General features: G+C 45.1%; 1 protein-coding gene across 1 annotated transcript in view; it reads right to left on the bottom strand.

Moving 5' to 3' along the window:
• ANAPC16 (anaphase promoting complex subunit 16) overlaps window positions 1-23,158 on the bottom strand; it is a 166,614-nt gene that overhangs the window by 74,913 nt on the left and 68,543 nt on the right. Inside the window, exon 2 of the mRNA XM_086922274.1 lies at window positions 8,722-8,869. Within this exon, the coding sequence (XP_086778400.1) occupies window positions 8,722-8,866 (145 nt within the window). The 5' untranslated portion in view covers window positions 8,867-8,869. The remainder of the gene's footprint in view (window positions 1-8,721; window positions 8,870-23,158) is intronic.

Raw genomic sequence — 23,158 nt, 5'->3', positions numbered from 1 at the left:
TAATTTGTTCCATTGCAATGGTGTGCCAAAGCTGCCTAAACCATGACGCTGCCGGAGGAGCGAGGGAGACTTTTAAATTGAGCTATTTGCTACTTGGCTGAGCCAGTCATGTGGAGCATTAGATACCAGTCCACGTGGGTCATTACTTCTAATGATGAAGGGCACAAACACAGGATTATTTTGTGGTAGTCTGCTGGGATGGTATAGCCAACAACACCCTTTATGTGGCTTAAAATCTCCTTCCAAAAGATGGTAAGAGAAGGGCAGGTCCACCATATGTGACAAAAGTCACCCACCTGTGCCCCACATCGCCAGCAGGCTGGGGGATTTTTAGAGTGTAGGAGGCCTGGAGTGTAGTACAACTGGAGCATTACCTTGTAGGCCGGCTCCTTCTGTGGGACGCTTCTATCTATTCACGGAATGTCCCTCCACAGCAGTTCCCACTGTTTCTAGGTAATGTCAGCAGTACTGTCTGGGGCTCATTTCCACTGGTATGGATGGCGGAGTAGGAGACGTGATAGTTGGAGGACCTCGTATGTCATACGGCGCACCAGAGGGCGCTACTTCTTTCTGCCGCTAGAGTAGATTTTTCTACTTGCGGTGCACCATGCTCACCGCAAACGGTAGCGACCTGCCGCGATCGCCAGCGTTGAAAAACCATGTTGCGACACGTCCTAGTGCTCAATTTCTTACGAGAAAAACTCCACCAAGCGATGGTTCGTGGAGCTTTAACAGTACTCCGCACTTCAGGCAAAGAACGGAGTGGGTAAACTCTGCCAGCGGAGCTTACCGCTCACCCATGCTGATTAGGAGTGCCCCAGAGGAGTGGGTGCTAATAATTGCCCCAGGCAAAATCCCGCTCCATGGATTCACTATAATGTGCTATTAACTTCACCTGTTCCAAGTTTTGGGAAATAACATCCACATTTTGGTGCTCACAGCACCAAAAGCGACTTCAAAGTAAATATACTAATTTCCTCTCTTAAATTCCAGTACATTTAACTTGCCGAATTTTAATGAAGGAGCCAGACTGGTAATTACTGGATTTTGTCAATTCTGAACACCTCAGAATCCTGGCGCCTGCACTGAGGTTGTAACATTCAGGCCCACTCATAACTGAGGCCTCAAACTATTATTTGTCAGATATTACTACAAGCACTCAGTCTGCACAGATACTGAAAAAGAACAAATCAAATAGCTCATACACAACCAGAGACGAGGAGGAACTAACCCAAACAACCCCAAATGGCCCAGAAATAAGAAATAATGGTCCTTTGTCGTGACACTTGATTCTGAGACAGTCTCTCAATTGAAGGTTTATCTTTAAGAATCCTTAAAATTCTTCTTCCTCTTCTCCCTACTTTTCTTTCAGTACGCCTTTGATTCATTTTGTTTCCAACTGTGTGAATGAAAACACTATCAGCTGGTAGTCACCTTGAAGCTGAACAGCAATCAGAAGAAAAACCCCCACTTATTTTGTTTCTCTCTCAACCAGAGTCAAGATAAATTGGGCAGGTTTGCCATGTGCCACCTCTTTCCCGTCTTGACCTCTCAGCAGTGCACCCTCTAGGTTTCAATTAGTGGATGAGCTTTCTTCACATTGTTCTTGGGTATCCATTTTAGCACGCCCCCTCGCATTATACTCTGTGTTAATATTTTTCATGTATTTTCAGTGCAAAACAATGTAATATGTCGAGTAACTTGTGTGTCATTTTACTTCGAGTACCATAATGTCCAGTGTATGATATATGGTTCAAACGGTAAGTTTCTACAGTTATTTACAGACCTAAAAACCTTACACCTGGGCAACAAGTTCCCCCTCTCATCACCCAGGTCTCTTCAAGTACAGAAAATATGAACTACCACAGTTTTGAGATGGTAATGATGGAGAGACGGAGGAGCAAGCCTTAGGTGCTAGTGTTGGTTGTGGGACTAGTGTTACTAAAAGGGCCGAATCTCAGTTTATTCATAAATTACTTAACTATTCTTACGTCCATTCTCTTAAAAAAAAAGCCTTTTCACACTCACCCAGAACAAATTTGCAACATCAGAGGAAAGCAGGACATCACAGCATCAGCATATGTAGACTTAGTACAGGGCATCAAGTAACAGATTCGGTATAGGATAAGATTGTGGATATCCTAAATGACATTATGGTACAAACTTGACGCTACGTCACAGTGCACAATTGGTCTCAGCATCAGCATGATTCAGGCCATAATACTTTAACTGGCTTCCCCAGACATTGAGGAATTTACTTGGGCATCGCCTAAAGGGGACTTTCTCCGCCACCATATACATGTCCATCTTACGTCCATTCTCGACCATTGGGAATATATCACCAAGCAGAAGGAACTGGAGACCACTTAAGCACAAGCCAGGAATCAAAGAGAAGAGGTTGCAGGGAATGGAATGGCCTGGCTGAGCACTCAGCCAGGGTTAAATAAACAAACAAAAAAACACAAGCTAGCTTATATAGTCGCTCTGCAAAGCTCCTTGCAGCAGAGCTTCAGATGACACATTACCATCGGTGATGTAAGCACGCACACCTTCTAGATGAAGTGCTCCAGTATTTTAGCACAGCGAAATGAAATTAATGGTTCATAATGCAATGGATACCTTTGAAGGCTTCTTACTCAGGCAATTTTCAACATATGTGCCTTAGTGTCCCTAGTCTTGTAAAGGAAGAGGGTTATTGTTCTAGTTGCATAAACTGTATGGAGATTATCAGCCGGTCAACTAAAGGGAAGCCTTGGAAAGAAGACCAGGAACATCACTTAACGCAGGTGGACACATTATGGTCTCTGAAAAACGCATCTACTATTCAGTAGGATAAAAGTTCGTGAATTTAATTGGTCCTCATGGCCGATAACATAGCAACCAGCGTGTCAATGTTTTAATATCACAGGAAGCGCTAGAACACAGACTGGCAGCAAGCATGACTAAAACAATAGTCCAGTACCACATCAGGTGACAATCCTTTGCGGGTATATACAACAAACTACCAACAGTGATGAATCACATCACGGAAACAAGCAAAATTACTCCTGTATAGCTTCTTTCAGGTCCTAAATGCATTTAGATAATTACAAATTAAATTTAAATACATCATTCTTCCGAATAAAAAAAATAAATAACATGATATCACCAAGAGGGCATGTAAGTGTGCTCACTTTTTGCTGTGGCATCCAATATAAAAAAAGATGAGCTCCACTCGATCTGGTAGAATAATTTCTAGCTGCACACAATCATCAACAGGGAGCGCAAAAGAGTCATGTAACTGATGGTAGTGTGCTGCTCTCCAGGACCACGGCTTGCAAAAAGAGCAATCAAAAGCATACTGGAGTCCAACTTCAGGGGCAAGAAACCTTCTTCCTGAACATATAGCTTGTCAAACATGATGCTGATGGCAGTCAGGTTTGTTACAACATTTACTGAGAAGCAAAGCAGTGAGGTATTCATGGTCAATGATGCCCTCCCGTACTTCTGAAATCAATTAGTGAATAGTGGTGGGCTTATTACAAGACTAGACGTTTGAGTTTCTTTCTAAAAGAAATGTTCTATGAACTTGCCTTGGCCATTGAAACCTTGAGGCAACCGAGATAAAAAGAGTGAATAATCTTTCTCCTGTGGTGACTCACCAAACTTGGTTATGCTGTTGTGTGCATAGAACACCTGCCTTTTGTCTTAGTGAGGCTTTTATCTGGGTTATCAGGAGTCCTTGGTGATGGCTGCTCTAGATTTTGTGCGCTCCTCGCAATAGCATGGATCTAGCACATGCTTTAAGTGGTAGTGTGTGAGGCATACAACTCTTTCGATGAGAACCGCGGCAAGGCAGACATCTCAGATTTTCAGAAATAGGAGGATACCAGACACTGTTGTAGTGGAATAGTGTCACTGCAACCGGTTAATATTGCGTCTGGAATCTAACAGCTGCAACATGAATATTGTGTCACTGAAGCATTATCTGCTCATTTATCTTCATTTCTTGTCAAACTGGAATAAATGCTTGAATATGTGGTTGAGTTTTGTAATTTGGGGAGATCCCAGAGAGGGTCACGAATAGAACATATGCATACATGTAAACTCATCCTTGCTTTGACATGAACGCCACTAATATGTCAGCTACCTTGAATATTCAAATTATTTCAAATTGAAACAACTCTTCCGCCCTCCCTCCCCCCCACCCCCATCCTGCCAAGTAAGTATCTCTTCCAAGATGCCACTCCCGGTCAGAAACCATCATCTGAAATTACCATAGGAACTCAGCAGCCTTGCAAACAAACCTATACCAAATATCCAGAACTGTAGAATAACTATTCTGAACAACATTTTTTAACAGAAGTCCCATTATTCTTTAGCACAACGGAACAACATGGTCTATGATCCAACCTGCTTACTCCAGCTCTACATTTCGGACACTCACTGGCCATCAGAAAGAACTAATAGCATATTCTAGACCAAGCGCTGAATATATCCCTTTTGTTTATGTAAGTGTCACTACACAGCTTCACAAACTTAGATCCAAATGGGTCTCAATCTTGCGACGGAGGATCCAGTTTCCGAATTTCGCATGCTTGTTCTGTTTCTCGGACATGGGATCCTCCTCAGATCCCTCTGCTTACAATGAATCTCCGCTGTCTGGAAGTACACTCAGTTACAGCACGTTTTTCCATAAAGGGGTGATTGAGTTATATTTCATGCACACAAACCAGGCACTGTTCAATAATGACTACATTACATCATGTGTTTACTGAACTGAAAAGGCACCCAGTTTTCTACAGTGACTTTGTATCTCACTTGAAGTGTTTCCTTGTAATTCTTCGTGCAGACATGTGTTTGGTCAAGGTGCCCATATTTTTAGGTCTCGGTAATATCCGGTCTGCCGAAGGCAGACCGGATGTCCTTGAATTAATGTCAGTAAGAGGGCTGCTTTATCCCTCCCTCTTTTTGGCTCTCCCTCCATTGGCTGGCTTCCTAAATGGAGGCCAGCCATTGGAGGAGAGAGCTGTCCCTCCGAATAGGCTCCGTCTTTTTCGGATTTGGGGGCGTAATTTTTGCTGTTCTTTAGCTCGTGACGTAGTCCGTCACTCAGGACAGCAAAACCACGCCCCCAAATCCGAAAAATAGCGGAAGCTCGAGTCCGCCATTTTCTCGCCGTCTAGCCTGCACCAACCCGTCCCCTGTGAGGTCGCCTCCAGCCTCCCTCTCAGCCCCTGCAGACTCCCACTTCCCTACTCCGTTTCGCTCCCACCCGTCCTCCCAGTCCCCCCCCTCCCTCCGCCCGCAGCTCTCCTCTGTCCGGGTCCCCCCCCCCCCCCGCCCGCAGCTCTCCTCTGTCCGCGTTCCCCCCTGTCCCTCCGCACGCAGCTCACATTGACTCGGAAATTAGGAGTACAGTCTGTAGAAACGAAGAGCACGGAAATGTAGATTGTTTCGATGGTGTAGAAGCTGGCCAAGATACTAAACTCATTTGATTGTTCATTTTACATGCAAAAACCGGGGCCAACTATCAATTTGTTGCACATTTATAGTAACTTTCGTTGTCACGTAGAATTAAAATATAGCCCATCATTATTCTGAGTTGTTGTAAGAGTCTTTCCGTAATACCATGTTGTCACTTACAAGAATGTGTCAGTATTTGTATTGAATTCAAAGTGTTACATTGTATATTATTTGGCCCTTCCTAGGGGGTGAGACACACTAATGAAACCCCAAGAGTGTCTCTCATCGGAGAAGCGTTCTATGACAGCAGTCTCTCTTCTATTTCTTAACGAGGCTTAAGTGGAAGCTAGTAGAGGAAGTGGGCGTGTCCACCCGTGCCCCGCCCTCTGGTTGGCTTGGCTCTTGCCCCACAGTCTGTCGCAGTCGGAGAGAAGCTGGGTTTGGGGGCTGTATCTCCCAGGAGAGCAGGTGAGCAAGGAGGGGCTTGGGGAAGGGCGAGGGCCACGGGCAGCTGTCCGAGAGCGAGGGTCCCCTCCGTGGGGGGACAGGGTACAGCATTACAGGGCTTGTGGTGCTCCGAGAACCAAGTGTTAACTTTAGAGGAATACGAACGATGCGTGACAGGTCTTGGGTTAGCTGCTGTTTTGTACCAAGTTGCACGTTAGTGTTTTGAGGAGTCCCCCAGCACTCTTCTTCATTATACAGCCTCTTACTTTTCGGAGCCCGCACTCTCTGGCCTGTCAGTGCCCCTTCTACCCTCGGTTATGCCTTCCCCAATTACTTGTCATTCAACTGTCGTCTGCGCTTTTCCTGTCTTGCATCTTCCGTGCCCACCTTCAGAGTCCACTCCCCCCCCCCCCCCAGCTCGTGTTCCCCCCCCCCCCAAGAGCTTGGTACAGGACCTACAGCCTTTGAAACGGGCCCCTATTAGGCTCAGTACAGTCAAAGCCATAGGCAATTTCTTAACAACAACTGTGACAACCCATAAGGTAATGATTGTCAGTGATGCAGTCCTTTGTTAAACTTCAGATGTTTACTTCTTGCAATCCCGAAGAGTGTTTGCTTTTTCAGATGTTTTTATGTAGTTTTTTTTCCTCCATGCAACGTATGACTCTCGCATAGTGCATATTGGTATGTAGGTCGACTCAAATTGTCTGGGTGAGTTCAGGCTCTCGGTTGCGTTATCAGCGGGACACAAGGTGTTCAGATGAAATGCTAGTCAATCCTCGGTCTCTGCAGACCGTACAGCAATAGTCACACTTGTTACATTTATTATTACCATTTGGTGTGAATGTGTATGGAGTAACTGTACACAGCTGTTGAAATATTGACAGCCTGAAAGGACACACATGTGTTTATAGGTGAGGAGGGATGGCATGGTGAAGGATAGGTCAAGTACCTACATGCGGAAGGGAAAGGAGTGAAAAGACTGGGATTACGAGGATGTACATGCTGTGAGCTCTGTCCGGCTCCCCCTCCGCCCGCAGCTCTCCTCTGTCCGGGTTCCCCCCCCCCTCCCTCCGCCCGCAGCTCTCCTCTGTCGCGCTCCGGAGAGGGGTCGTTGGGTGACGATGTGCCGCTCGTTCACGGCGCTCAACTGCCCTCCCCCAGTGCTTTTGGTGCCATTCCAGGTACGTAATTTATAGAGATATTGTTAATGAAAACCATTCAAATACAGTAGGAAGAAGCGCTCGTTGGTGTAATCCTGTGGCAAATACAACACAAAGGGGTTTTACACTGTGTACTCTTTGGCAACTGCAATCGGAAGGGTGTTACAGTGGGAACTCTCTGAAACAAACACCACAGGGCAGGGTGTTTCATTGTTTAAAACCGAGAGACCATCTTATACAAAACATTTGTTCAGGACTTTCTAAACATGTCTGTTTTTCATTGCATAGATGTATATTTCTATGTTTCATTTTTAATGGGTCATGAATTCAATGACTTTTTTTATATTGAAATTAGTAATATTGGCTGGGCTTTGATTTCTTTACTTGTTATTGTGTATTTTGAGAACTACTGTGTTTCTAACTCACACCATCTAGCTGATTAACCTTTGGCGTGATCTGGCTCACTACCCATTTGGATTCAACAGTAAGGTGGTGCCAACAGGGGCAGACTGGCCATAGGGGTCATCGGGCGTTTTCCCCAGGAGGCTGGAGGGGTGGGGCTAGTTTTTGCAACGGTAGGGGCCGGTTTTGTTACTCTGGCTGGTTCTACAGGGGTGCTGCAATATCAGCCCCAAGTAACAAAAGCAGCAGTGCTTCACACTTGCCCCCATCCAGGTGCTGGGACAACAAAATTGCCGGGGCTGCTTTGGATTCCCAGTCCGGCCCTGCACCCCAGGACACCATAACTAAAAGACTCCAACTGTAACAACGGGAGCCCAGAAACCCCCAACTTTCAGGGGCTCAGCAAGCCAGCTCTCACATTCCCATATGAACTGCAGTGGAGGTGCATTGTGATTCCCATTGCCCCAGAAGAAACCAGCCTTATTTCTGTTGATCCCCCCCCAAACTCCTTGTTGTTGCACAAGCTCTAACTATAGTGCCAGTTGCTTCTGAAAAGAAACAGCAATAGTTTGTACTGCTATATGTGCTACCAGATCTGGTACGATAAATTACAATAGGTTTTGGAAACCCTACTGCAAAGACAGCCGCAGTATTCAGGCAGCTTATGTAACGTCGTGGCAGCTTATGTCATGTTGTGGCAGCTTATGTAATGTGTTATGTGGCAGTTAAAAACAGCTGAGTGGCTGTGATGTGCTTCCTGCCTCTTCCCCAAGCACAGATCATGTGAAATATTGTTTTGACTGCTGTCAGGCTTAATTCAGAGCTCCACGTCCCTTTTCCAGTGGGGATGATAGTATTGGGTGGGGTCTATATTATGCTATGATATTTTATCCCCTGCACAAGTATGATACTCTTGAATACATGAGCCAGGTGCATGTTCTTAGGCACATGGAACATAGTGATCATGGCTGGTGGCAAACCTGCAGCTTCTGTCATAACACTCTCTACTACTCTCTAATGTTCACCTATTGCCATTGTAAATGACAATACCATTTATTTATATATTTTTTTTAAAATGGAAAAAAAATGTCATGAGCAATGCCAATAGCTCTACCTTTAATAATGCCGAGACCGTTGCATTGTAAATGCTTGTTACTCATACTATTAAGTTTGGTAGTGTATTTCTCAATCTGAACAGAACTGACGGAACAAACATAACTACTGTACTGAGCCATATATAACACAGGCAGTGCCTGGGATTTACCTTCAAGCATGTCTCCGGCAACTTTAGGCGTGGTAAAAAGTGCTTTTCGTGGTGGAACAAGGTCTGACACGCTGAATCCAGAGCCAGTAATGGAGCTTCCGCTGACCCCACCAGCTGAAGAGGACGAAGAAGAAGCCGCCATCATGGTCTGTTTGAAATAGACAATAAATAGTGAACAGTCAGTCAGTGATGGAAATCTCAGACCTGCAACTGCTGCGTAAAAGGGAAGATACGTCAATCGATTTTTACCATATTACACCATCAAAATACCTTCCAATAGACTCCAACAAAATAAAATGCAACAAATTAAACGCATTTGAATAATTTATCAAGGTATGGGTGATCGGGTTAAAAAGGAAAGTCTTGCACAACTTCCTGAAATGTATGAAGTTCACTTGACCTGCAGTAGGACCAGGTTACCCACTTTTGGCATTGCTTATGCAAAGTGCAAAGTGAACTCAAGGCAGTGAACATAGGTCATATGCGTTTACTGAAATGTGTGAGGGAAATACATGGACTAGCATGAAGGCCAAGTAACGAAAGGGAGGACATAAACGAGTAAACCATCTACAAGACTAATGACATCAGATAGATCAAGGTGGTAGAAGAGGTGCTTAGAATAAATGTCTTCATTCAGATACGGTTTGCTGTACATTTGCAATAATAGAAGCTCACCTATTATTAATATAAATATAGACTTTTTGAAGTTTTATGTAGCACGAACTCAACACAAAGATAATTGAAGGTTTTACATTTCATTTTTTTTCATTCATTTCATAAGTCTTTATTGCGATTCTTCATCATTCAAAGACATAATTATCAAAAAATACATTATTACGTGTCATTCATTAATTGTAATCCAAAATTGTAAAAATATAAATTAACAGTTACTACTCCATCACATTAATAAATACATACATATACAGTAGCATTTAACATTATTAAAATCAATTAAAAATGTATTAAATGTTTTTATCCCAGCAAAAAGACTTAGAACATAGATTAATGTCATAGCTAAAAGCTATTTAAAAGACCACATTATAAAATGCATTGTAGATGTGGAATTGGGGACCTTACATGGTTACTTTACCCTCCCGTTTTTGCACTCAAGTCTTATGCCCAACTCAAAAACTTAGCAATTCCTATGACTACGTAATGAGTGGGATCGTTTTTCAACAATCTCTTTGCCACCAAAGCTGAACTAGTACCCATAAGCTTACACACAGGTTTCAAACATGTACTTCTCGGCTTGTGGTAAACCGGGCATACAAACAAGAAGTGGTCTATATCTTCTATCTGATCTTTACAGTACCCTCTCTTATTATTAGTGGCAGTATCCCACTTGCTAGTAAGCCACCACAACGTCAAGGTATCAACCCTGAACTGATGGTATAATTTACGATCTAAACGTTTCGTTACTAGATCCCAATAGGCCTCCAAATGGGGGTTCATCCCTAATATCAAGGTAATCTCTTGACAGTGACGGGATAACATGGCTGGAAAATCGCTTCACTTTCATCAACTCCCAGTATGCTGCTTTAAACAACTTTTTAGATGGAAACTCTGCAGTCTCGGGATGATCCCAAAGATTCCTCATCCCCATGTCCATTAGCAGGGATTTGACACCAGAAAACCATGGGATCCTATGGGAGCGGCTTAGCCCCCTAACTTCCAGCATGGCCCTGGCATATAAATGGAGCTCTGGAGTTGTCCAGAGCCGTCTCCAGAATGCCAATGGTCTGTAGCGGGCAACATCTTCCAATGCATGACAGCCAAAATCGTAGAGCAGTGGGATTCTAGGAGTAAATTGGGGCAGACCCACTATGGATCTCATGAATTTATTCTGGGCTGTGGATAGGGGGGATAGGTTAGTGAAACCCCAGAGTTCGGCTCCATAAAGAATTGCTGGACAGATTTTAGACGTGTAAATATTGACAATCGAAGCAACAGGCCTAGAGAGGGACAAACTATGTTACTTGAGCCAGGCACCAGCTAGTTGAGCATGTTTTAATGCCAAGATATCTATTTGGGGCTTCCAGCTCAGTTTATCATTAACGGTAACACCCAGGTGGGTGAAAACATCGGTCTGCTCCAGGGGTTCACCATCCATAAGGACACATGCTTTTACTGGCTTAGAACCATGGAACACCATGAACTTAGTTTTCCCTACATTGACAACCAACTCATGCTCGCGGCATAACACCTCAAATCGTGACCGGGCCAGTTGTAATCCCGGTCTTGTTTTTGATATTATCAAGGGTCGTCCGCAAACATGAGAAGGGGTACCTTCATGCCGGCCATTATTGGTGCATCCGTTGGGTAGTTGGTAAAGTACTGGACCACCCCGGTAATAAATATAGAAAACACGGTGGGGCCAGCACACACCCCTGTCGGACCCCTTTGTTCACCTCGAATTTTTGCGTGACCTTGCCTGGTTTGCCCCATCGTACCTGTGCATTTGTATGTTCATGCATTTTAACTAATATGGCAACCAACTCCTTCGGCATCCCAATTTTAACTAAAATCTCCCACAGCCTTACCCTTGGGACAAGATCGAATGCAGATTTTAAGTCAACAAATGCAGCAAAGTTCAAACCACCTCCTAAAAAGACCTCCTTCCAGAAGATCAAAACGAATCTGAAGGCTTGATCGAGGGTGCCTGTGTGGGACCTAAATCCTGCCTGTAGGGGTGACAAAATATCCTCATCCATCAACCATCCCTGTATCCTTCCCAAGATCAATCGTGCAACGATCTTTTGCATGGCGTCAATTGAACTAATGGGCCCTTAATTGGCCAGAGCAGAGCGGTCTCCCTTCTTAAATATTGGTATAATCTCTGCTCCGGACCAGGATGGAGGGATCGGGACACCTTGGGCAATAACATTGGCTAAGAGCTGGATGTATGAGACCCATAACTCTAAATCATGCCTGAATAAATCTGCAGGACTGCAGTCAGGGCCTGGCGCCTTTCCACTCAGAATTATTTTCAGGGCAGATTCCACCTCTCCATTTGTAAACACCAGTGGACTGTCGACTTGGATAGGCAGGGCAACTTCTGTGATGCAATGCGGTGCCCTAAACTGTGCCTCAAAAAAGGAAACCCAATGCTGTGACTCAATGTGATTTCCCGGGATTTTAGCCTGCGGGCTATATCCCCACTTGAGTAGTTCCCAGAATTTAACCATGTTTCTCCTCTGGCAAGCATTTAGCAAATCCTTCCAACAGTTCTCGTCCCATTCTCTCTTGGCTTGTCTTACCACTGATTTATAATTGGATCTACACTGCTTGATTGTGTCTTGAGACCTTGATTTTATGGCTTCAACCAGACCTTTATGGGCAGTTCTGCACATATTATTGTACCATGATCTTGGTTTCGGAAAATTGATCTTTTTACGTAGATTATTTTTAACGAAAAACCCTTTCAGCTCACTAAATAAATCAGTATGGATTCCCAGTATGGTGGCATTAAGCACTTCCTGAGACTCACAGGCCACGAGTTTGTCCAAGGACTTTGAGACCATGGCCCTAATCTGTATCACATCACTATCATTAGCAGCTATCCGAGGCCAACCAACCCTTCTTAAATCATTAGAAGTAGTTAGAATATTGGGACAACCAGCAACTTCCAACGTGGGAGAACAGTAAAAGCTTTTATCATCTAATTTACAAACCAAGGGATTATGGTCACTTTCTGGCCTACTCTGTACTGCCATATCCAAAACTAGCGGCCAAAGGTCCACATTGACCAAAATATAGTCAATTCGGCTTTTTGACCTACCTTTGTCAAAGGTCACTACACCATGTCGGTCGGACTTTGCCATTAACTGCCCTCAGGCCCCGTTCCAAGCACAGCCCCTTTAATTTGAGGGCAGCCTCAGACCATTTCCTTATGGGTATAAGGTCCAAGGGGGGAATCCCCCATACTGCATCTACATCTTCACTAAGTCTTCCGTCTTCAGGGCCCAGGGGTTCGAATGTGGTATTGGAATCACCAGCAATGATCTGTCTACTAGTGCTAACATCATGAATCAGGTGATTTTCTAGGGTTACGATGACACTCGAACTCCTGCCACCAGGTTGTCCCCTCGAATACATCTTGTAAATGGTTATGTCAAGGCCTTTTTTAGAACTAACCCTTAAGGCCAAGATATCTGGGCTATCAATCTAAACCTCATCAATCCTTACACCCTCAGATTGGCGAACCCAACAAGTCAAACCTCCTACGGGTCTTCCTCTTTCGCCCTTTATAGCTGCTTTAGAGAAGTTTAAGTAGCCTACATGAAAGACTCCTTCTACAGACCATGTCTCCTGGAAAGCCCAAACGTCCGTGCCTCTATAAACTTGCACCATTCCGGTTGCACAGATTTCGCTTCAAGGCCTGCAATATTCCAGGAAGATAATGTCAGAACCTAGTTCGAGAGGACTGGGCCACTATTCCTAGCGGAGGTCCGCATCTCATTTGTGTTAGGTTCCCTAATTAGCGGGTTGTCAGAAGTGCATGTAATTGTATGATATTGAGTATCAGGGTTAATAGGATCAACCCACCGTACACTTCCTGTGCTTGAACTCCCTAAACCACTTATCAATGTTTCCCGGGAGGAGAGACACCAACTTCCCTGTCGACTAGTGATATTGCTTAGAGGATTCTCTAGTACCATCATATTGACCTGTCTATCTATTATCAGCTTATCAATATCACTCCTCCCAGTCAGTCTAGATCTTCAAGGGTTGACAACAATTCAAAACGGTCGCTAGTCTGGATAGGAAAGTCTAGCCTATTAAAAGGACACTTGTTGGGCCCGTACAACCCTATTATTGTGTATGGTCCAGCGATTATAGAAAAACCCGAGTGGGAGTAATCTGATTTTCTCTGCAGCAGGTGGAAACCTCCCAACCAACTCAAGAATATGACGAACTAAGAGAGGGGACCTAAGGCTTGGAACCACACAGTCACCAACCAGCGATTTATGCGAATGGCTTACCCAGTTAACACGGCGGACCATTTTAAATTTGTCAAAGAGTTCATGGCGAATCCCAGTCTTCTTAATTAAAAAATGTAAGGTCTTGTTTTGGAGTATTGACCAATGCTCGTGTGTACCTGACGGAAGTGGAGGTACGTTCGCTAGGATGACCATGTAGGGGGTGGCTTCTGGCGGGAGATGGAGGCTTGGTAACATGGCAAGTTCCCCTTCTGGGTCTCGCTCGGCTTGTAGTCTATTGTCAGTAACCATTACCCCAGACTGCTGTGTCGAGGGAGGTACATTACCCTTTTTAGCACTAGTATGGGAAGGGCAGACTGAGCTTGTCAGTGGTGCTACCCGCTCAGCACTACTTTGAGCATTTTGGTAGCCTGCCCACTGTGTATCATGTACTACCCCACGTGAACTAGGTTGTGCCCCAACAAATGCGTGCGCGGAAGGTTGTTCTCTATCCCTTTGGGCACTAAAAGCTAAGCATTGTTCGATCTTGTTTAGCCTAGCATCCACTGAGTCAAGTCGCTTAAGTATAGGGTCAATAAGAACAGCCAACTGTTTCCCCAATAAGGACCATAATTCATCCTGGTTGAACACAATTTTTGGTTGCCCTGCAAAATTAGGACCGGAGGTATTTACCCCCGAGTTTCCAAACACATAAACCCCACTAGATTCCGTAATGGCAGGCTGAGTGGTTTGTTTGGTTGTACCCCGGCCTTTTCTTTTTTTTGTAGGTGGTTCAATTCTTGTCCCCCCTGGAGCTTTCCTTCCCCTAGTTTTAACCATAGCGGGGCTATTTGAATTGTCCTGGATTAACAAAGGACTCGGGGTGTGGGCGTGGGCATAACACTTGTTAAGTTTGGGGGGTTGTGTCACTGGATGTTCCTAGCTCTTCAGTCGTCTGTACCGGGGATAACTGGGCACTAGGCAAAGAGCCACCCCTCGAGTGTAAGGGTTCAAGGGAGAGCCTACGCTCTGTGGCCTGTATTTCATGAATTAAGACAGACTCAGCCCTGTTAAGAAAAGCGTCTAAGGTGCCCACCACCCTGTCCCCCACCTTCCTTTTACTCATAGTAGTAATCTATGTGCCTCAGCCCAATTCAAGCAAGCTCCCCGTTCAACTACAAGCCCCAAGTACACCAGTCCACAACTTACAGTTCGGGCTAGATGAAGGAAAATAGAATAAAAGTCAGAGGTGTGGCCCAGCCCAGCCTCCTTCGGGCTCTGACGGGCGTGGACGGGCCCGCCCTTGGCCCGGGCTACACCCGCGGGAGCCCAAGAGTCCCTTTAAGTGCCTCCTGGCGCGCTGGTCTGCGTGCGAGGCGCGTGCGGCGCAGGGGGCGCTGGGAGGTGTAGTTTGCCTCCCCTCCGGCGTCAACCTGCGCGAAAATGGCCCCCAGTGACTCTCGGCAGTGGCGGCTACATCGTGGGCTTGTCCGTTATGCCCCAACAGGTAAGGACCATCTGTTGACTCTTGGCAGTGACGGCGAAACAGCAGTGAGCGTATTACACAAGTCACTAGAATTTTTTAGGCACTGAGACATTAAATGATTGGTCTATGATCTCAGGATGCTGAGGGCAGTCAAAAGCAAATAATTCCAACCGAGGAAACAGGTTTCTAGTAAGTCTGTGACTCAACTGAAGTGAGCACATGACTTAACTACAGCCTAGTCACACTGCATCCTGGTTGGAGCAGGGAGTACATGACAGGGGAGGAAGTGAGGGAGGGATATAAAGAACCTAGGTTGAGATGGAGTTGCTGGATGACAGGCAAGCCATTGATGTTCATTCTCGATTAGGCCTGTCCACACTGTATCTTCGCTATTTAGATGACTATTCTTAATCGGAGCAGGTAAGAGGCTGGCTGAAGAGGTACTCGTCTGTCCGTGAGACAGAGAGAATTAAACTTGTCCCTTAGTAACATTCATGAATGGACCAACAAACGCTGTATCTTGCCACAGAGAATCAAGAGTATCACCTTAGTATCAGGCACATGATAGTTTTGTGAACAAAACTCATGTATCACCGTCATCTATGCAGCCACCTCCAATACCAGTAAAGGAATGGGGTTGCCATGGCAATATACACAATATCGCTCACTATACATATTAAATTAGAAAGGCGTGGATAGCAGAATGTTCTAATGAAAATCCCATTCTGCGCTCTTTTAAGTGTGGTAAAGCACCTCCACAGACTTCAGACGGCTCACCAGTTCTAACTATGCATCTTTTGGAACAGCCACTCATGCACAGTACACTAAAGGGACCTTTCAAAAACCCTCAAGTGCAGAAAATACGCCTGGTGGATCACGGCACAGTACCCTCAAGACGCAGGGTCATGTCAACAGCAGCGACAACTCAGCTGTAAGAGAGAAAACCCCACACCACTTCTGCAAGCATGGGCCTCAGTTAGCATATTCATTCCTGTTACCCACGTTAGGTCCGAACTCTCCAACGCCACTCCTTTCTCACCTGCATATATTTTAAAAGAAATTGCTTACTTTGTGGTAGAAATAACCACTCTGGGAAGCTTAATTGAACTCTCCCTTATAGCAGCCCAATTCACACCTTCAACTATTGGGGTTGCACTCGGACCAGAAAAAGCTGCAAGAACTGACATTAAACAAGCCGTAGTAAACAGAAACGGAGTTACATTTCCACTTACTGGCATTTTAGTAGGAAATGGCCTTGGGTTCTGGGAAAAAGTTGAGGGCAAATGGAGAGACGGCACGAATAATGAAATACAAGCCTGAAAAAAGGATCTATTCATTAATATACATTAGGTAAACTGAATGGCATATCTATCACGTTACTGTACTGAACAGCTAAAGTCTCTGTCAGGAACTAAACAAAATGTGTGAAGCGCGTCGGAAACGTGCAGACAGTTCCATTGACGGGCGCGCCCCGCTTCCTGAGCCCCCAGGACTCCTCCATTGTTTCCTTCTAGTGCGACTGGGCCTGGTCTCGTGTTTAGCCTTTGTATTCGTGGGGCCGGAGGCCGCCAGTCTGCAGGCCCCAGCCACAAGCTAAAGAAGGAGACAGCCATGTATTTAACCGCCATCTGCACTTCAAGCCCAAATCCGGTCACTGTGCTTCACACTTTTCTGATCGCCTCTTAAAACAAATCACATTAGGCCGACACACTTCACAGTAGTAGGGTTTAAAACACAATTTACTTAGTACAGCAGATTATCTACTACTGGGTTGATTTTTGCTTCTCACTTCTTTGATCCACTCTTCACTTTTGTTCGTGCATCCTGTGATCTTGTTTCAACAATCGTTCACGGCAACTCAAGTGAAAAGCACTAGTACACGTGTTGCTTTGACGTACATTGACTGAAAAGTAACCCACCCCCTTAAACTATTTACAGCAGTGAATGGAAAATCAGCAAGTGGCGGGATATAGTGAAAATGAGGCTAGTGAAAATGAGGCTAGATCAACTGCATTTTTTTTCATTTTTATTTAAAATTAGAAAGATCAGGATATTTTATGGATTTTGGGAGCCCGGAGCCAAACGTATTTTGCCCCCCCCCCCCCTCCCCCGTTCGGAACAGGTTCGAATTTCTGATCCAGTTTCTGCACTTTCATGTCCTCTTTGGCCTGGTCACTAACACTACACAGGCACTGTAATAGACTTTCACACATCACCCACAAAATAAAATGTATTGAAAACGTATTTAAAACAATCTTCTTAAGAACTGTTCAAGTCCAAAGGGCAAGACTCTCTGCAGAACAGAGTTGGCTCTATCAGCCGAGGGCCTGAAAAGCTGGGGCCCTGGGCCAGAGCCCACTTTACCCATGGCTTAAAAGGTCTCCGATAAAGATTACTTAGAAATAGCAGTTCAAACTGAAATCATAGCTCATTGCTGATGAATTGCCATGATCGGTCATTAAACTCCGTCTCGAAGTTTGCAGTTTCTGTCGAAAATTAGATCAGCAATTGGACACTTGACTGAAGCTGCGGGGGTGAGGTGAGCTAGACTCCAGCGTTGCCGCCCCCGCCAGGAGTCACGACCAGCTTGGACTGCGCCGCCGCCCCGGGACTACATTTCCCGGCTGCCTCAGCGGCGGCGTTGCTTACACGTGCACCGCAAGCGCCAGGAGGCGCCTTACAACAGCGTTTGGCCGGCGGAGCGGGGGGGACACTTGCCTGAAGCTGCGGGGTGAGGTGAGGTAGCCTCCAGCGTTGCCGCCACGAGTCACAACCAGCTTGGACTGCGCCGCCGCCCTGGGACTACATTTCCCGGCTGCCTCAGCGGCGGCGCTGCTTACACGTGCACAGCAAAGACCAAGAGGCGCCTTAAAACAGCGTTTGGCCGGCGGAGCGGGGGGACACTTGCCTGAAGCTGCGGGGGTGAAGTGAGGTAGCCTCCAGCGTTGCCGCCACGAGTCACAACCAGCTTGGACTGCGCCGCCGCCCCGGGACTACATTTCCCGGCTGCCTCAGCGGCGGCGCTGCTTACACGTGCACCGCAAGCGCCAGGAGGCGCCTTAAAACAGAGTTTGGCCGGCAGAGCGGGGGGACACTTGCCTGAAGCTGCGGGGTGAGGTGAGGTAGCCTCCAGCGTTGCCGCCACGAGTCACAACCAGCTTGGACTGCGCCGCCGCCCCGGGACTACATTTCCCGGCTGCCTCAGCGGCGGCGATGCTTACACGTGCACTGCAAGCGCCAGGAGGCGCCTTAAAACAGCGTTTGGCCCGCTTTGCGGGACGCCGAGTATGTCAGTACAATGTTGGTAATCAGTGTGGAAATGGGTTCAACATTGTAACACAGAACAGATATTACCCTCTTTCAGGTTTAGAGTCCTGTGATTGACTTGAGGAATCTGTGGACCAGGGAATTGATAGCTTGGAGGAAGCGGGACGTACAGAGATAACTCGTGTAAAAATGAAGGAGAATAATGTAATCTTATGGAATATTGCGGGCCTGGGTACTAAGATGGAGGACTGCAATTGGATCAAGTATATTAAGCAGTATCAAATTATATGCCTGCAGGAGACCTGGCCTGTTGAATGTAATCACTTTCTCGAAGGGTACAAGGCTTTTTATATCCCTGCAACGGCAACCAATAGGGGCAGACCCAAGGGGGGGAATGGTAACGTTTATATCTGTTGCTTTATCTAGTAAAGTTCTTAGAGTGCCAACTTGTAATACTGGTATCATCGGTTTAGTCTTATTGGGGGATAACTGTATGGCCGGTGTAGTAAATTTTTATAATGCTATTAATTTTGGTTCTGTTCCTAGTCAGATAGTAGCATTGAATGCTTTTATTAGCAGCTCAATGTAGGACTGTCTACATAACCTTCTAATTATGAAGGATTTTAATGTGCATCCATGTGGGGACCCCCTCCTTAAATGCATTAGGGACCTTCATTGTGCTCAGTCCGAGGGTTTCCACCTTGAACATACCATCCAGGGGAAACACCTAAATGATATGCTTAATGATCTGGACTTAACGGCGACAATGGCTCTGATGGACCCTACTGTGCTATTTGAGATACCAACCTTTAAGGGCCATGGGAGGGGAACGTTCATTGACTATGTACTTTTAATATCTTCAATGCAGTCTTTTGTGGATTCCTTTATTATTTAGGACAGTGAATTTAGTGACCACAACCCACTCACTGTACATATGAAGGGCCCATGGATAGCTGTAGAAGGGCTGAATCACACTTCGGGTAGGGTGACCACGGCAGATGGGAGACAGCGTTTAAGATGGTCTAAGATCACTCCAGACCTGCTGTACAAAGAGATTAAAGTTGCCTGTGCAGATGAGATCATGGTCTGTACGCAAGAAGGCGCTCAGCCAGATAATATCCTTAGCGTTTTCCAAAATCTCACGGTCAAGGTCTCAAAGCGGTTGTCAGCTCCTGCTAAAAAGAGGGTGACTGAGGGACCTAAATGGTTTAATCATGAATGCTCAAAAGCAGCCAGAAATGTAAGATTAGCACTGGCTGCTAAACCAAGAATAAAGGCAAATATACAGCTATGCCGGAAGAACTATAAAACCATTATCGCCAGACATAAGGACTCGCTTAGGAAAGAAGCCTGGAGCGAGATTCTTGATCCAACTACCCTACAGAGTAGTACTAAATTCTGGGCAATGATGAGGAAACCTTTCTTGGCCCATGTACAGGGTGATGGTCTAGAATGTCATAACTAAGGATGACTTGGAAGAACATTTTAAGAAATTGTATTGTTGCCCGTTGGACGTGTCTCATAACACTGCCCCCCCAGTCAGTGGTGGTGAAATGACTAGCTTCAACAGAGGTTAGGTTATTAAGGGTATTGTTGGCCTAACAGCTGGGAAAGCCCCAGGGCCTGACGGGATCCCACCAGATTTATTCAAATCCGAGCCCAATTTTGAGCACCTATATTAGAGTCTGTTTTAACGCTGCTGTGAAAAATGGTTGTCCCCAATCGTGGGGTGTTTCTACAATTGTCCCGGTTTTTAAGAAGGGGGACAAGGGTAGCCCACACTGTTACAGACCCATCTCACTAATAGACTCTATGGTTAAAATTGTGGGGAGAATGGTTCTGCAGAGACTATCTGAATGGGCAGAGGAAAAAAATATTATGTCCATTGCTCAGTATGGGTTCTGTAGCGGTCGTTCTACAGTAACCCAGTGTCTAAATCTTTTTTTAATACTAAATAAGTACACTGTTGTGAAAAAGGGGAACCATACATCTCGCCTTCATGGACTTGTCCTCAGCCTTCGACTGTGTTAACAAGGGAAGGCTGTGGCAGTCCATGAGGGAGAAGGGGGTGGATGACGGTCTGGTAGGTTTCTTGGCTAACTTGCATAACAATACCAGAGCTAATGTGAGATACCCCCAAGACCTGTGTGTAACAAATAATTTTAACATTGGAAAGGGTGTTCACCAAGGATGCATCTTGGCGCCTTTCCTTTTAAAATTTTTATATTAATGATCTAGATAACGTGCTTCAGAAAGTGCAGGCAGATTGCCCTAGAGTAGGCAGGCGGGGAATTCCGATTCTTCTATATGCAGATGATGCGGTTTTAATTTCACGAACGGAAAAGGGTCTACAATCTTTGTTCGACGCTTTTAATGTGTTCATGACAGATAGAGATCTTTTGGTGAATAACTCAAAATTATTTGTCATGCAAGTTGGCAAGCCACCAAAAAGAATCTTTAATTTTAAAAATCAGGAAAGCTGTAATCCCTTTAACAAAGTCGTTTTCTTACCTTGGGGTTCTTTTTGCCACTATACTCAATTGGGCCCCACATCTTGCAAAAAAGAAAGGGGAATTTGTGCGGGTTAAGGCCTCCATCTTTAATTTTGCTGCAAAATTGGGGCAAAAACCTACTTGTGCCATGCTGAAATTGTAGAATGCTAAATCAGTGGCAACCATTATGTATGGGAGTGAAATCTGGGGCTATCTTGGTGGTGAGCACCTGCAGATCGCTGAAAACTGCTTCTTGAAGCATCTTCTGTGTGTCCCGGTAGGCACTGCCAACTTTCCCGTACACGAAGAGTTAGGGATACAATATTTAAGTGATCTGTTTTCATTACGCCCCTTGGTCTGCTGGCTAAGAATGTGGTTGAATCAGGACATACCACTAACACATCTGATTGTGAGGGATTTTGTCTGTCAAGATAATGTAATGTGTACCCCCTGGCTGAAATATCTGAAATCTAATTTTGCTAGGCTGGGTCGTCTGGACCTGTTTGAACATCCAAGTAAAATTACAAAAGGGGATCCGGAGCTCATTAAACGGGCCTTCCTTCTGGATAGGAGACTGCAGAGGGAGGAAGTGGAGCTCCAAAAACAAAGTGTGAGGAAATTTGCCATGCTGAAAACTTGTGAAACTATAGAACCGTATCTGCCTGGCTCATTGACCTCCCACGAAAAATATCTCCTTACAAGGTTCAAGCTCAATTTATTCCATCATCTGTTGATTAGACCAAAAACAGAAATTTTTAACAAATGGGCAGCACCCTGTGGCTGCGACGGAAAGTCTCCACAGGATATGCTGCATTTTATATTTTTATGTAAGTTTTATGAATTTCCACGCAAGCGTTATCTAGTATCACTTTTAAAAAAACTTAATTTTACACAAACCAGACCGGCGCTAATGTATTTACAACTTTTGTACAGTGACAGTATCCTCCAAATGAAGGAATTTTTGAAATTGTCTGTAAGACTGAGAAACTGTTTGGACCAGTAATGACACACTGTGAAATTTTGCTGTCTTGATTCAACTTTGTGGAAGAAGGGAGTTTTTATTTTCACTTTTGGCACTTTATACGATATGTAGTTACATTTATCTGTGATATAAGATTTTATATTGTATGTGTACATTTATGGTTTGCAAAATAACCGAAATAAAGTTTGATTGACTTGATCAGCAATTCGTATGGGTGCCATAAAACCAAGAAGAGAAAGAACACTAAGTTTTTAGCCATTTCTTTTAACATAAATCGGGTATCTATTTATAGCTGGCCATAATTTCAGCTAGGGTTATACTTCTGGGATTACCATTTTTGGTGACAAACAGGATCAACTGTGGTGCCTGTTTGGTGAGGTTTTATCAACAGCTTTTAGCTAGGGATGAAGTTAAGGGCAAAAACCAAACAAGCAAATTGTACGGAACGTCTAATAGAGGCAAGTGCAACAAGCATTTGCAATGCAATAGGTCTCGCATTAAGAAAGTTTGAGCTATTGGTATTGTAAATGTCAAATTTATTTATGTGCTGGTTTTGAAAATAGCAAAATTATTAGCTTTGTCATTTACAATGCCAATAGTTATAACTTTTGCAAATGTGACACCTATAGCATTTGTAATGCAATATGTGTTGTATTTACGTGACTTACATGTATTGCTATTACAAATACCAATGGCTTTATTTTTTTAAAATAATAAATACTTAAATAAAAGATATTGTAATTTATAATGGCAATAGCTTAAACTTTTGTAAATAACTTTTGTGAAGATTATGTTCAGTGTATTTTATTGTGACGAAAATCCAAGAACAGAAGTGACATTTTAACATCTTTTTTGTGACATTTGTAATAAAGCTTGAAACATTGACAGAACATATTTGAACCAGTGATGCTGTGGTGGCGCTGAGTGATGATGGGCCGGCGCTGAGTGATGCTGGGGTGGCGCGGAGTGATGCTGGGGTGGCGCGGAGTGATGCTGGGGTGGCGCAGAGTGATGCTGGGGTGGCGCAGAGTGATGCTGGGGTGGCGCAGAGTGATGCTGGGGTGGCGCAGAGTGATGCTGGGGTGGCGCAGAGTGATGCTGGGGTGGCGCAGAGTGATGCTGGGGTGGCGCAGAGTGATGCTGGGGTGGCGCAGAGTGATGCTGGGGTGGCGCAGAGTGATGCTGGGGTGGCGCAGAGTGATGCTGGGGTGGCGCGGAGTGATGCTGGGGTGGCGCGGAGTGATGCTGGGGTGGCGCAGAGTGATGCTGGGGTGGCGCAGAGTGATGCTGG

The sequence above is a fragment of the Lissotriton vulgaris genome, chromosome 5 (assembly GCF_964263255.1).
Source record: "Lissotriton vulgaris chromosome 5, aLisVul1.2, whole genome shotgun sequence".
NCBI lineage: Eukaryota > Metazoa > Chordata > Amphibia > Caudata > Salamandridae > Lissotriton > Lissotriton vulgaris.
Note: the sequence above shows the minus strand (reverse complement) of the source record. Positions and strands in the feature narration are given on the sequence as shown.